Raw genomic sequence first — 12,428 nt, 5'->3', positions numbered from 1 at the left:
TTACTTTTTCCCTGCTTACTTCAGGGAGTAATTTTTTTTGTACCTTAATTATGCTTAGAAACAATTTTCTATGCATAGGTGAAGTGTGGCTGGAAAACAAGAAAGACCTCTATTTTTTGTGGGCGTGGTATACAATGAGGCCCCGTGTATAATAAATCCGGTACAGTCGAACTTCGCTATAATAAAGTAGTATCGGGACAGCGAATTAGCTCGTTATAACCGATGTTAGTTATAACGGTAGAGGTAAAAATTGGCTATAACAGATCGGAAATCTGGGTCGCGCAAAAATACTTGATACAAGAATGCATTTTTTGGGGCTTCGAACCCACTATACACAAAGTAACCCTTACCTTTCTCATTTTTGCATTTCGAGCTCAATGAACCGGAACATGAGTACGTGAAATTAGAACAGAACAGAGTTCACTCGACTAAACGGGACTGCGTCCTTATTTATTTGATGAGGGATGTGATCTTCGTCTGGTGGATACTCACAGCACTGAACAGGATGAAGTTTTCCACAGTGTCCACGAACAAAAGGGCCTTTATACTACTGCAGTTTAGGACTAAGGAAGGGGTTTCCAATTAGCTGCTCAGCCTCCTGGTCAAATATTTCTTTGTTATATCCGATATCGCGCAGCTCTCACGGTTTCAGTTTCGTTAGAAAAGAATAACTGTCATTGATATAAAGTGTGACCAACCAAAGTCCGTATTTAGTTCGCTATGGCCGATAATTCGCTATATCAGTGTTTGTTATAATGAGGTTCAACTGTAGATGTTTAACCCCATGCACTTAAATTACCCTAGAGCATGGTTTCTCAAAGTGGGTTCCCCAGGCCCCTCCTCAGGGTTCCGCGAGCCACTGATAAATTTTCCCTGGTTCCGCAGTCGCAAAGTATTATATGGTGAACTTGAGGTGCGATCGATCTAAGGAACCTCCATTACTCACGCCCGACTGTCAGTAAGCACATCTCGGCGCATAACAGAAACGCGCGAGCTGCGCAATAAATCTCGCCAGCAGCTTGTAGCCAGCCAGACTCCGAAAATGGGCCACGTGGTTAAACTATTGCACTTGAATCTCGGCCTTATATTACCCCCATACGCATTTCTCCTGTTTGGAGATAGGTGCCGCTAATGTACGCATTCGCGTAAAGTTGACGGCAAAAAAAAAAAACGATACCCTTCCTTGCTTTTGAATTTATTGCACGTTAATGTAGCATGAACGGAATGAAAAATGGTGGAAGGGGGGGGGGGGGGAGGGGGTTCCTTGGCACTTAACGGAACTTATCAGGGTTCCCTGGGACCAACATGCTTGAGAACCGCTGCCCTAGAGTCCTGCACTGTGATGGGCTTCATTGAAGTGCACTTGCTGTTTAACGCACATTAAGCTGCAAATTTGAAATCGCCATTCCTCTGGATTTACCTAACCTAATTGTCTGTTTCTCCTTGGCCCACAGATCACCCTGAACAACTTGGGAAACTACATTGCCAAGGCCTGGAACGACATGGCTGGCTGTCGCGTCTGCTTCGACACCTTCAGCCTTTCCGACAAGGAGGTTAGCGTTGCCACCTGGCATCCCTTGCGGGAGCCGCGGAGTAAAGGCTGTTCCTGCTGTTTGCAGGCGGCGGAATTGCCCAGGGTCCTGCTCGCCGTCTTTGTGGAGCAGCCCGTGCCGTTTCTGCGGGAGGCCCTGATGAAGCTGTACAGGCTCAACTACCCCAGGGACAAGATCCACCTGTTCGTGCACAACACTGTAAGTGTTGTGGGCAAGCGCACCCCTGTGTCGTAGTAGTGTCACAGAATAGGAACAGGAGGTCACTGTGACAGGAATTGGGGCGATTAGAGGAGTACTGGTACAGAATTTCAATGCTGAGGTAACTATGTTAAAGGATTCCTTTGTATATGGAGGTATCTCCCAGCAATGTTTAACAGTAACTGATATGATATACTCTTCAGTATATCATATTTTAAATTTATTTAAATCTTTTTGTGCACATGAAAGCTCAGAACGAATACCCTTTCAACATCAGCATCCGCGTAATGCCATCTGCTCCTGGCATGGCCCCTGGCCCCAAACTGCTGACGGGAGGGCTCCCATGACGTGGCCAACGCACTGGCTGCGGTCGGTGTATTCCACCGTGTGTATCACGTCATGGTTTTAAGATTGACATCATGCTGCCCGGGCACATGGAGATGGGGGAAATCGCGACCGGTCTGGATGCACACGTGTCCACACCAGCAGTGGTGCAACAAGAACGGTGACATCACGAGTCCTGTCCTGTCATGGCGGCTGCCTCAGTGTTCGTTTTGTAACCGAAACTGAAACGAATAGGTAAATGAGGTTGTAAATGATTATTTATACGCTGCAATCGACTGTCTAATGTGCCATTCTATGATGAATGGGCTCAAGGCACCTTGCTAAGATTAGTGCCATAGCAGCGAAAAAGACGTAACACGACAATTTCGTGTCAGTACTACTTCAAAGCAAGGATGCAGAAAAGCCAGGACGTGCTAGGGTGCCTCAGCTGGGGATTTAAGGGGTTTCTCAAAAGCAAGACACTTATCGAGCTATACATGTAGGGCTCTTGCCTTGGTTTGATGAGAATGGGGTGAATTACGAATTGGAAGAATTATCAATTGCTGATAAAAAATGATAGAAACCAACAATGGGGGGTGAACGTTTTGGAGCATGGTCTGTTGAGGGGAGGCTAGGAGGGGCCGGCGCACACCATATTTTTGAGAGTGCCAGGGAGCAAAATGGTCGAGTGTAAGTTCAACCACCCTCTTTGCCACCGTGCCTACCACTGCCATCACTAATCTCTTTTAAGGGCTCCACAAGCACATTACATAAAAAAAGGGTCCCCAAACAACTTTGACTTGTAGGTGTTGGCTCATCACGTATGAGTTTTCTTTTACATGCCATTACTGAATGCCGCTGTGTCATTATGAGGTTACATTTCTCAGAATCGTGTAAAGCTGGTTTGCTTGGTTGGTGGGTGTGTGGGCTAATTTATTTGTTTACTATCATCGACCTGCTCCAGTCTCAGTGCCAGGCTTACTCAGGCTTCCATAGTGTGCTTCTTTGTCCCTGCCTCTCATGTTACTGCTAGCGTACGCAATATTGTGTAACTTTAAATAATTAACTTTTTTGGATGTACCACCAACTTTGCAATAAGTATGGTGGTGAAGCTTGAGAAGACTTTTTTTATCAAAGGAAACAAAGAATTGTGAAAAAATGTAGTACACAGTACCATAAGGTCTAGCGTTAGCTTGGAGCCCCACCTTGCACCAGATTACGATGTTAAAAAGGGGGACTAGCCTGTTAACTTTCCTATGGGACTTACTGTATTTTAGTGCGTATAACCCGCCCCTGCATGTAACCTGCACCCCCACTTTCTGTCGACGAATAAAAAATATATCTCCGCGTATTTCCCGCATATTTTATACGTAAAAGGATGGACCAAAGCTACTACTCAAGCAACATTACACATTTGTTTATGCAAAAGAACTTACCTAGCTGACCACGTAACTAGATGACCTGCCGCACACATGTTTTTAGGTTGGTATATTGTTGAGCTGTGCGGGCAAAATAAGCACTGTCAGTGGGATAACAGTGGCTTAGTCACTACTACTGCTTGTAGGTGCGTCACGGCCCACGCGCATTGCAGTGAAACTGCACCAAAGGAAATACCTCGCATATAATCCGCACCTCTACTTCACCCCTAAAATTTTCCCATTTTTGGTGCGGGTTATACGCGCGAAAATACGGTACTACTTTATGACCCACGGGCTTAAAAACCATCTAGCACCAACACGAAAAGGTTTACAGATACATAAAAAATGCTCTGAGCGGTCTAGTTTGCTTATTTTGGAAATGTGTCACTCCTGTACTGAAATCAAGAAATAAAACTCTTGCTCACTAGACAGGTAGCGCCATCTTAGGCAAATTACGTAAACCAAAATGTGTTTCTTGTTTCCTTTTGATTTCAGTAAAGAAATAACATATTTCTAAAATAAGCTAACTAGGTCGTTAGAGACATTTTCATGTATCTGTAAAACTTTTTTTTGTCGGTACACGATGCTTTTCAAGCCCATGGGTCATGAGTTAGCAAGTCCCATATGGGAATGTGGTCGGGTGAGTCCCCCTTGAAATGCGAATTTGGAATTCATTCATGATTCTTGTTAAACATACATTTTCTTAGAAATGAGATTGCCATCACAGCAGTAATCCCGATTGTTGGAAATTCAAACAGCAGTGGAAACCAAACAAGCAAGCTGAGGATTGTTTAATTTTGTAAACTGAACATTCAGCAAATTTAGGTCCCACTAAGTGGAAACACTGCTCTCAAAATGGCTTCCTTTAATTGTCAAGTAAACTCTGTGAAACTTGTTAGTCTTGCTGATTTTTTTTTCACTGATTTCAAATATGCCATTAGTTTATGAGTCAGTCAATTAGTTCCCAAGATAATTAGAGATAATTAGCGATCTTTGGAGGAACAATAGACAAAAACAGTGTTAGGCATAAAACTGTAATCTTTATATTCTCTAATTATATGAACCCTGGTGAGTGCAAAGAGAATTGGTTTTTTGATGCACCACTTGGAACTAATTTTACAGCTCATGAAACCTTGGTGGCAACAATGGCAAGAAACCATTTCGAATGCCCATTTCAAGCACCAAAGTTTAATGAGCTGTAAAATTAGTTCCAAGTGGTGCATCTAAAAACCGATTCTGTTATTGCACTCACCAGGGTTCAGTCGGAGAATATAAAGATCACAGTTTTATGGCTAACACTGTTTTTGTCTATTGTTCCTCCAAAAATGACTGATTGTCTCTAATTATCCTGGGAACTGATTGACTAACTCAAAAAACAATGGCAGATTTTAAATCAGTGGAAAAAAAGCAGCAAGACTGACAAGTTTCACAGAGTTTACTTGACAATTTAAAAATTGTTTTGAGAGCCATGTTCCCCCCCTTAAATGTAAGTTCTGACAGGCTGAGTAGATTTGGGATGGAACACAAAGGAAGCTTAACAGACTTTAATAGTGACTTGTCCTCTGCTGCAGTTACCTGGGTGCTGTGGTGTCAGTTTTGATGCATCTTGATTTGAGACATGTGAGGCCTTGAGGAGCTAACGGTACTATTGAGAAGCAAGAGATCTTATTAGCCCTAGGCATGCAATCCTGTTTTTCTGTGCTACGAACCAGACATTGTGTCAATAGAATGATAATTGGTCGTTCTAACGGATTGTGGTTACCTTTCAAGCACTGTGCCTGCTAGGTGCACTTCTATCACGTGGGCATTTGAGCCAATTGTTACCCAACTTTTCAGTGTTATATATCTACTGAGAAGCTAAATGATGATCGACTCAGTGATTGGTGAAACTGACTGCATGAACGTGCGCTGCAATTAATTGCATCGGCCTGCACCAGTTTTTGTGCAGTTCAACACCTCAAATATGAAGTTACTCGATGATGGGACTTCATTAGTAGATTCAAACCTTGGTTGAATAAGTTCACTTAGGTCTTTTGGTTGTTTGGCATAGATGATGGAGCTTGAGCTAGGCCATAATTTGCTCGTAGAATGGTAAGGTTGTTGCATCAAGATGTCTCTAACAACAAAACTTTTATCTCAGCGTTACCAGTTTTAGTCTGTGATGTTGGGGGGCACAATACTTATTGCCGTTGCCCTTTTTCTTCATGATTTCGTGCACTCCTAGTATCAGCCTATAGTTAGTGTCTAAAGTCAGTTGCCTGCTGCCCACTGGCCTACCGCTGCTAAAACTTGCCTCATAAGCGAAAGGGACAACTTTTCCGCCATGTTGATCTAATGCATTGCATTCGTGTGTAAACCTCACCCGCTGCGGTGGCTCAGTGGCTAAGGCATTGTGCTACTGAGCTTGAGGATGCGGGTTCAATTCCTGGCCATGGCGGCCACTTTCCTGGTGGAGGAAAAAAGCAAAAACACCTGTGTGTACGCGATTTCGGCGCACGTTACAGATCCCCAGGTGGTCAAAATTAATCCAGAGCCTTCCACTACGGCACGCCTCATCGCCTGCGTTGTGTTAGCACATTAAATGCTACAATCAATGAGTCAAGCAAATCAATCGTGTGTGAACCCTCAACTCGTAGTTTTTGCTATCCGTCTTGTCCCCAGGTGGAGTTTCACGAAGCCGAGGTGAACAAATTTGTGGAGGAACAAGGACCGTCGTACCGCTCCGTCAAGTACCTGGATGTGTTCGAGGCCAAGAAAGAGTGGCACGCACGTAACCTCGCCCTGTGAGTTGCTCATTGTTTTCTCTCCTCGGCTTATTTCCAAACTAAGAGACCAGTAAGGGGTGGCAATCCATATGCACAGTGTCGTTGTTTCTTGGCACTTATAATTGTAGTCTGCTGTTAAAAGTGGTTCTCAGCACTCTAAAGCCTGTTGCCACAATTTTGTTCTCGCAACCTCGACCGTTGTGTGAACATAAAAAGGTCGAAATTAAGATTTTCGAGTTTAGTTCCTGAGACATCCTTCACGGGTGCTGTCCATAATCATGGAAGGAGTTGCACCTGCACATTTTAAGGGGGGGCACTGGTCTTGAGGACTGAAAATTTGCCAAAAAATCAGTTTTCTGTATTATTTTATTTGCATCTACAGGCGCTAAAGAATGTGCGTGCAAAATTTTATAGCTGCACCATAAGTATTTACAAAGCTGTCGTCCTTTGAAGTCGCCTGAATGACCATTTTTGCTTATGCTTCCAAACTTCGTGCCTCGTTTTCTCGGAAACAATTTTTTTCCGATGAGTTGAACTGTCGGGTACAGGATCTTGGGATGTACTGGTCAGATTTACATCATTCTTGCTGCCTTCGAGAGCTTATGAACTGAACAGGGCAATAAAACCACAACAATATAGAATTTCTCTTTGCTAGCACAAGAATTTATGCTGTCGCTTTTACGAAAACATTGTTAATTCATCACCTGACATTTATCAAGTTTAGAGTGTTTGCAGGGACTATGGTAAAATTACTGCTGGGGTATAGTTGCACTCCCTGGTTCTTCTAGAGCACAAGGGGATAAGAAATATTCGAGTAATTCATAGGTAAATAATGAGAAAACTGCCTGAAATGAAACGGCATATCATGTCACACAACTCTGATTTTATGCTGCATAGATGAAAATGGACTGCATATTTGTGCTCGGGATATTAAAATACACCTACTGTGTAAATATCAAGCACAAAGGGTAAAGAATAACAAAAATATCCTCAAGACCAGTCGTCCCCTTTAAGTGGGCTCAAACATTTTCCATTTGGTTGTATTATCTCTGACTTCTCCCAGTCAAGCTTCCTAAATGCTTCCAATCACCTTCTGACTCCTGCAGACGGGCTCTAAGCGATTTTTAGGAGAGAGATAGTGTCCCCTTATCTCATGCCCTTCATGATAGGAAACTTCCCACTCTTCTTTATGGGGGATTATCAGGCCCATATGTACCTCATAACTGTCCTCCAAGAGCGCTTTGTTAATCTCCTCTATTCTTTCATCGCACAAGGTTTCCTGTACTGCAGCAGGGTCCACTGCATCAAACTTTTTGTAATCTATAAATGCCTTGTAAAGGAATTTACCGTATAATGCGGAATATAGGTCAAGATTTTTTACAGAAAAATTTGCCGAAAAGTCACCCCTCGACCTATATTGCAGTCATTTGGCAGTTGTCATCTGGCGACCGGGCAGCCCATCGAGCCCATCCAAACCCCAAAGGCACCATCGCCACCACCATCAATCGGACAAGACGCCATTTCTCTCGCTGTCGGCGAGTGTGTGCATGCTATTTTCTTCTTGCTCAAAATGAGTTTAGGCACTTGGGTGCCAGTTCACAGCAGCATTTAAAGAAAGGGTGGGGATTTTCCCAGGCCAATGACGCGTCTGCCTTGCGCCAGTTCGGTATCACCAAGAAGTGTTGCTAGCGGCGTTAGCTGAAGGGGCAGCTCTCCGTATGCAACGCTCGGCCGACCTCGCTTCATGGGCGCTGCTCTGTGCACCTGTGCTGCTGTACAAAGGGGCAAATTTTGTCCGCTAGCGTCATGCGATGTCTCTACGAATGGATACCCCAAGATGTTTGCTGACCGCCTGCACAGACTGGCTGTCGCTACGGTCTGCACACAAGTGTCCCAATTGCGCTCGCTTCACGATGACATGGTCTTGCGAGTGTTTAAGTGCTGCATAAGCAATTCCCTGGACTGCACCGAGGACGACCTGCTGTGTCGGCGACAGCGAGCCATAAGCAGTCGTCCGACGATACTTCAGACAGTTTGAAATGAGTAATCTGAGACGAAACAAGTTATAGTCTCAATAAAACAATGTTTGGTACCTAATTATTTTTTTTTTGCATTTTTCGGCTACAAGATAAGGGGGTCGACCTATATTCCGCCTCGACCTATATTCCGCATTATACGGTATTCTGCTTTGTAGATTCTTTTATTACCTGATTAATGACATGAATGTCATTCATTGTTTAATAACCTCTCCTCAATATAGACTGTTCCTCAGTTCTTGGGAATGCAGTCAAACCTGGTTATACATTGAACTCGCAAAATAACACCTATCAGTTTGATATAGGGGATAGTTCGATATAAGTTTGCTAAGGAACTGGATGTCATAGAAGCACATATTATTTATAAAAACACTTTATTGATGAAAATGCCTTGCTCTTGCATGAAATAGCTCTGTATCATTTGCTTGAACAACCTAGTTGCCTGAGGCACTATGCACTCCTTCACACTGTCTAAAGAGTCAGAGCAGCTGAGGCCGCAACCTTTCACCTTCAGGAAGAAGCGCCGGACCACCAATCACTGCACCAATCACCTGCACCAATCGACTGCACCAATCACCTCAGAGGTTGTGAGCAAAGGATCGTCGTTGCTTTCCTCGTTGCACCCGCTTTCGCTTGCGTTTGGTATGATGTTGGTAATGTGGTATTACAAATGACACCATCATCCACACACAGACTTGCCGCCGTTGATCCGACAATGGCGTGGGGAAATGCCTACAGCTCACTCCGCACTTTGGCAACACCGGCGGTGGCTTCGCTGCACTCCTTAGTATTTTCGAAGTCATCACTGGCACGTACAAGTGGCGGATTTGAAGCAATTTCGGGCAGTTTCTTCAGTAACATCTGCCCAGAACCTATTTCGAGAAGGCTAATCTAAGCTCCCTGCCGATCATGCTGAGGGGGCTCTTGTGAATCTCGTGTGCTGCAGGGACGCCCAACTTTTCCCCGTGGTCGACTCAATCAATTTATGATTGCCAGCTTCACGGCGAAAGGCAAATTCAGTCGCTTTGTGCCATCTAATAAGCCTATATTTAGTGACACTAGTGCTAGCCACCACAACTACATTTCAGGGGCAGTGTTTTAAAGCTTTGTCTGTTTCGTGTCCATTTCAAAAGTAAACGTTTTGAGCGAGCCCTGATTGGCTATAAACGAACAACTGGATGTGACACAACGCAAGCACGGCGGATCAGCACGTTGAACCGTGGGTTCTCGGAGCTGACGATTTTGGCAGTTCTAATGTGAACGTACTGGTTATCACCTTGTTGTTGGCTCGCCGGCGGAACCGGAGGGCAAGAAGTAATATTAGCCCGTTCAAAATGCCTGCAGCAGCATTCTGCCTCTCAGTGGCTGTGCAACAAGCTTCGAGACAAACTTGTCCAGTGGCACCGTGGGCTCAGTGTGTAGGACTAAGTGATATGCGCCCGACGTTTCTTCACTCTCGGTGGCTTTCAGTAAGTGTCGGTTGCGAAAAAACGATATCGCTGTCGCAGCCCTCTACAAGCCAATGCATTTATGCCGTGGCCATCATGTAGTGAAATAAACTATCGTCTGCAAGTTTGATATCTGTCAAGCAGACGACCAAAATTACTTAAGCACTCGAAATGAACTTTATAAACATTTATTGGTACTTGACGAATACATATACCAGCTTAACGTTTGTAGACTTTACGCGAAGCAGGCACGTAGTTAAGAAACGAAAATAGCAACTGCTCACACGTTTTCACTCGGATAGTACCACAGAAATGCCAACACCGTAACGAACCATTCTTGGCTCTTGGAAAACCTCGCGTCAGCATGCCGCAAGTGTGTCTGTGCCGAAGTATGTAACAGAGGGTTATTATCTTGATACACGGTCATTGCCGTGGATATAAAAATCGTGGTCCAAGCATGCAAAAAAATGAGGAGCCGTAGCATTGTTTACGCTTTACTTCCACAGGAAACAGCTGGCTATTCAGCTGCCATGTTCGGAATCCATCCCCTTGTGGTGAAAACTTCCAGCTTCATCATAGAAAAATCTTATCATGTTTGGGTTTCCAAAATATGTTTGGATAAACTCATAAAAGATAGTTTAAAAGAGGTTTAGTTGTTTAAAATGTTTTTGCAAGAACAGTTGTGCAAAAGTCAACCCAAAGCCTGCCTGCAACCGGGTGTATGTCACGACGAAATGGACACACAAGGGAATTTTCAAAATGGACAAGGTCAGAATACCACCCCAGAAGAAAGCCCACAAAGTGCGAACGATGCAAACACAATGAACAACAACAAAAAAAGCATGGTGGGCAGGCCAGGATCATTTTTTGCATGGGGGTGTCGATAGCTTGCCCCCTACACGGCACAGTGGTGCAGTCATGATATAAAGAGCGAGAAAACAGGGGAAAAAGCCGCCCGCTGCCCATGAATGGCTGGACTAAACCACTTTCAGGGGTGTGCCGGCGGAATTTCTCCTCCGCCGTGAGGGAAAGCCAATGTGGAGGGCACTTCTGCAGCATTTGGCATTCGATATATCAGGAGTTGCTGGTATTTTTGTTTGATATAGGCTTAATTTTTGCACTATATATTCTCACTGCAAATATACCGTGACCAGAAACAGTTCGATGTACAGGATAATTCGATCAAAACGGGTTTGACATATTCAGGTTTGGCTGCATACGGTGTTTGTTTACACAGATCAAGGGCAACTGCAGTGGAAATTTTGACCCCTTGAAAACACTGAAAAGACTGCAAGGTGCAAAATACGACAGCCGAAATAATGCACATGCACGCCACAACCGACCAGAAAAAATCGTCGATTTTGAAACCTAAAAAATCTACCACCCCTTCCTAAAGAAATTTGAGAGAAGCGCAAAAGTGATGATTTTTCCATGCACTAAGTGAACATATCTAGGAACGATCTAAATGTATACTGATACATGATTTATGAGATAAAGGTAAATTACTGCACTCCTTCTTCATGATGGATGCATGCATTGTCTTTCGAGAACGGATCTTTTTTTTTCAATTTTCAACTGACCGTTCTAACACAATAGAAACCCAGTTTCACGCTTGTAGAGTTGTCTTAGGGGGTAATTGTCACGTAATTTGTTTCTGGATACTTTCAATAACACAAGAGTTTGAGCCGCTCTCTGTAATAATACTTCCTCCACGGATGGCCGTGCTTCTCTGCAGAACAGGCAATGTGGGAAAGCCAGCTTACACGGACACCCTAAAGGTCGGCTTCACCTCCAAACATGACTGCGTTTCTGGGAAGGCATTTCTCCAGGAACAACATGTCAACTTGTATCAAAATATGGAGGTGCTAGGACCCTGTTTTATTTTTTAAGTTCAGAGCACCTTAGGGGCTCGCCTTGTCGTCATAGCTTGCTCGCTGGATCCAAGTAGAGCCCCAGGTGTTCCGTCGTACCGGCTGTCATCGTGACGTAACTCAAAGGTTTCGAAAGCCAAGTGGTTTATGTAGTCATAAGCATTCGAAACTCGTGAACCGCTGGCGCCTGTCATACATCTCTCCGTTGTTTAGTGCAAAGAAAACTAGGTACATTTGAGGCAAAATATACGTAATTAACCGGCAGTGCCCACGTTCAGGTAGTTAGGAATGCTCGTTAGGGTGGTTTCTACGATAGTAAGCGAAAAAAAGTGGCAGTGCAATGCCGGCACATGCGGGAGGAAAAACAAGCACAAAAAGAACAGAACTCCCACTGGTGCAGTTTTCAAGCAGGGGGCTCATGAGCACAGCGAAGGCAAGAAATTTGACTTCCATTGGTTAGTAGGAGGGAGCGGACAACGGCGCTGCAGCCCATTATAGCAAATCACTGCTCTGCACTTCCAACAGCTTTCACATTGAGTGGAACGGCTTTAATTTGTTATGAGAGCTTTTCGATCTGCCAACCGGTCAGTGAGGAAATGCATTAGTTTTTTTGACAGGACGCCATCGGTCCGGTTAAGAAAACTTTCGCTTTAAAAGCGGGCTCATTATGGTGAGGCTGAAGTGGCATTGCAGCTGGCGAGGGAGCAGCCAGCAGCTGAGGAGCAAGCCTGTGCACAATCTCTTTGCGCACACGGCCACCTTAGGAAAAGTACGCCCAGCGGGGTCCGACCGGTTCTCCAGCTGCATGTTTAGCC

General features: G+C 44.4%; 1 protein-coding gene across 2 annotated transcripts in view; it reads left to right on the top strand.

Annotated features, from left to right (window-relative positions):
- The window catches only part of Plod (procollagen lysyl hydroxylase), a 152,119-nt gene that overhangs the window by 20,689 nt on the left and 119,002 nt on the right, over positions 1-12,428 (top strand). For both annotated transcript variants that reach the window (XM_077677024.1, XM_077677025.1), the window contains 3 exons: positions 1,455-1,553; positions 1,620-1,751; positions 6,155-6,276. In XM_077677024.1, the coding sequence (XP_077533150.1) occupies positions 1,455-1,553; positions 1,620-1,751; positions 6,155-6,276 (353 nt within the window). The remainder of the gene's footprint in view (positions 1-1,454; positions 1,554-1,619; positions 1,752-6,154; positions 6,277-12,428) is intronic.

The sequence above is a fragment of the Haemaphysalis longicornis genome, unplaced genomic scaffold, assembly GCF_048455015.1.
Source record: "Haemaphysalis longicornis isolate Haplotype H1 unplaced genomic scaffold, Haemaphysalis longicornis Haplotype H1 scaffold_7, whole genome shotgun sequence".
Lineage (NCBI taxonomy): Eukaryota > Metazoa > Arthropoda > Arachnida > Ixodida > Ixodidae > Haemaphysalis > Haemaphysalis longicornis.
Note: the sequence above shows the minus strand (reverse complement) of the source record. Positions and strands in the feature narration are given on the sequence as shown.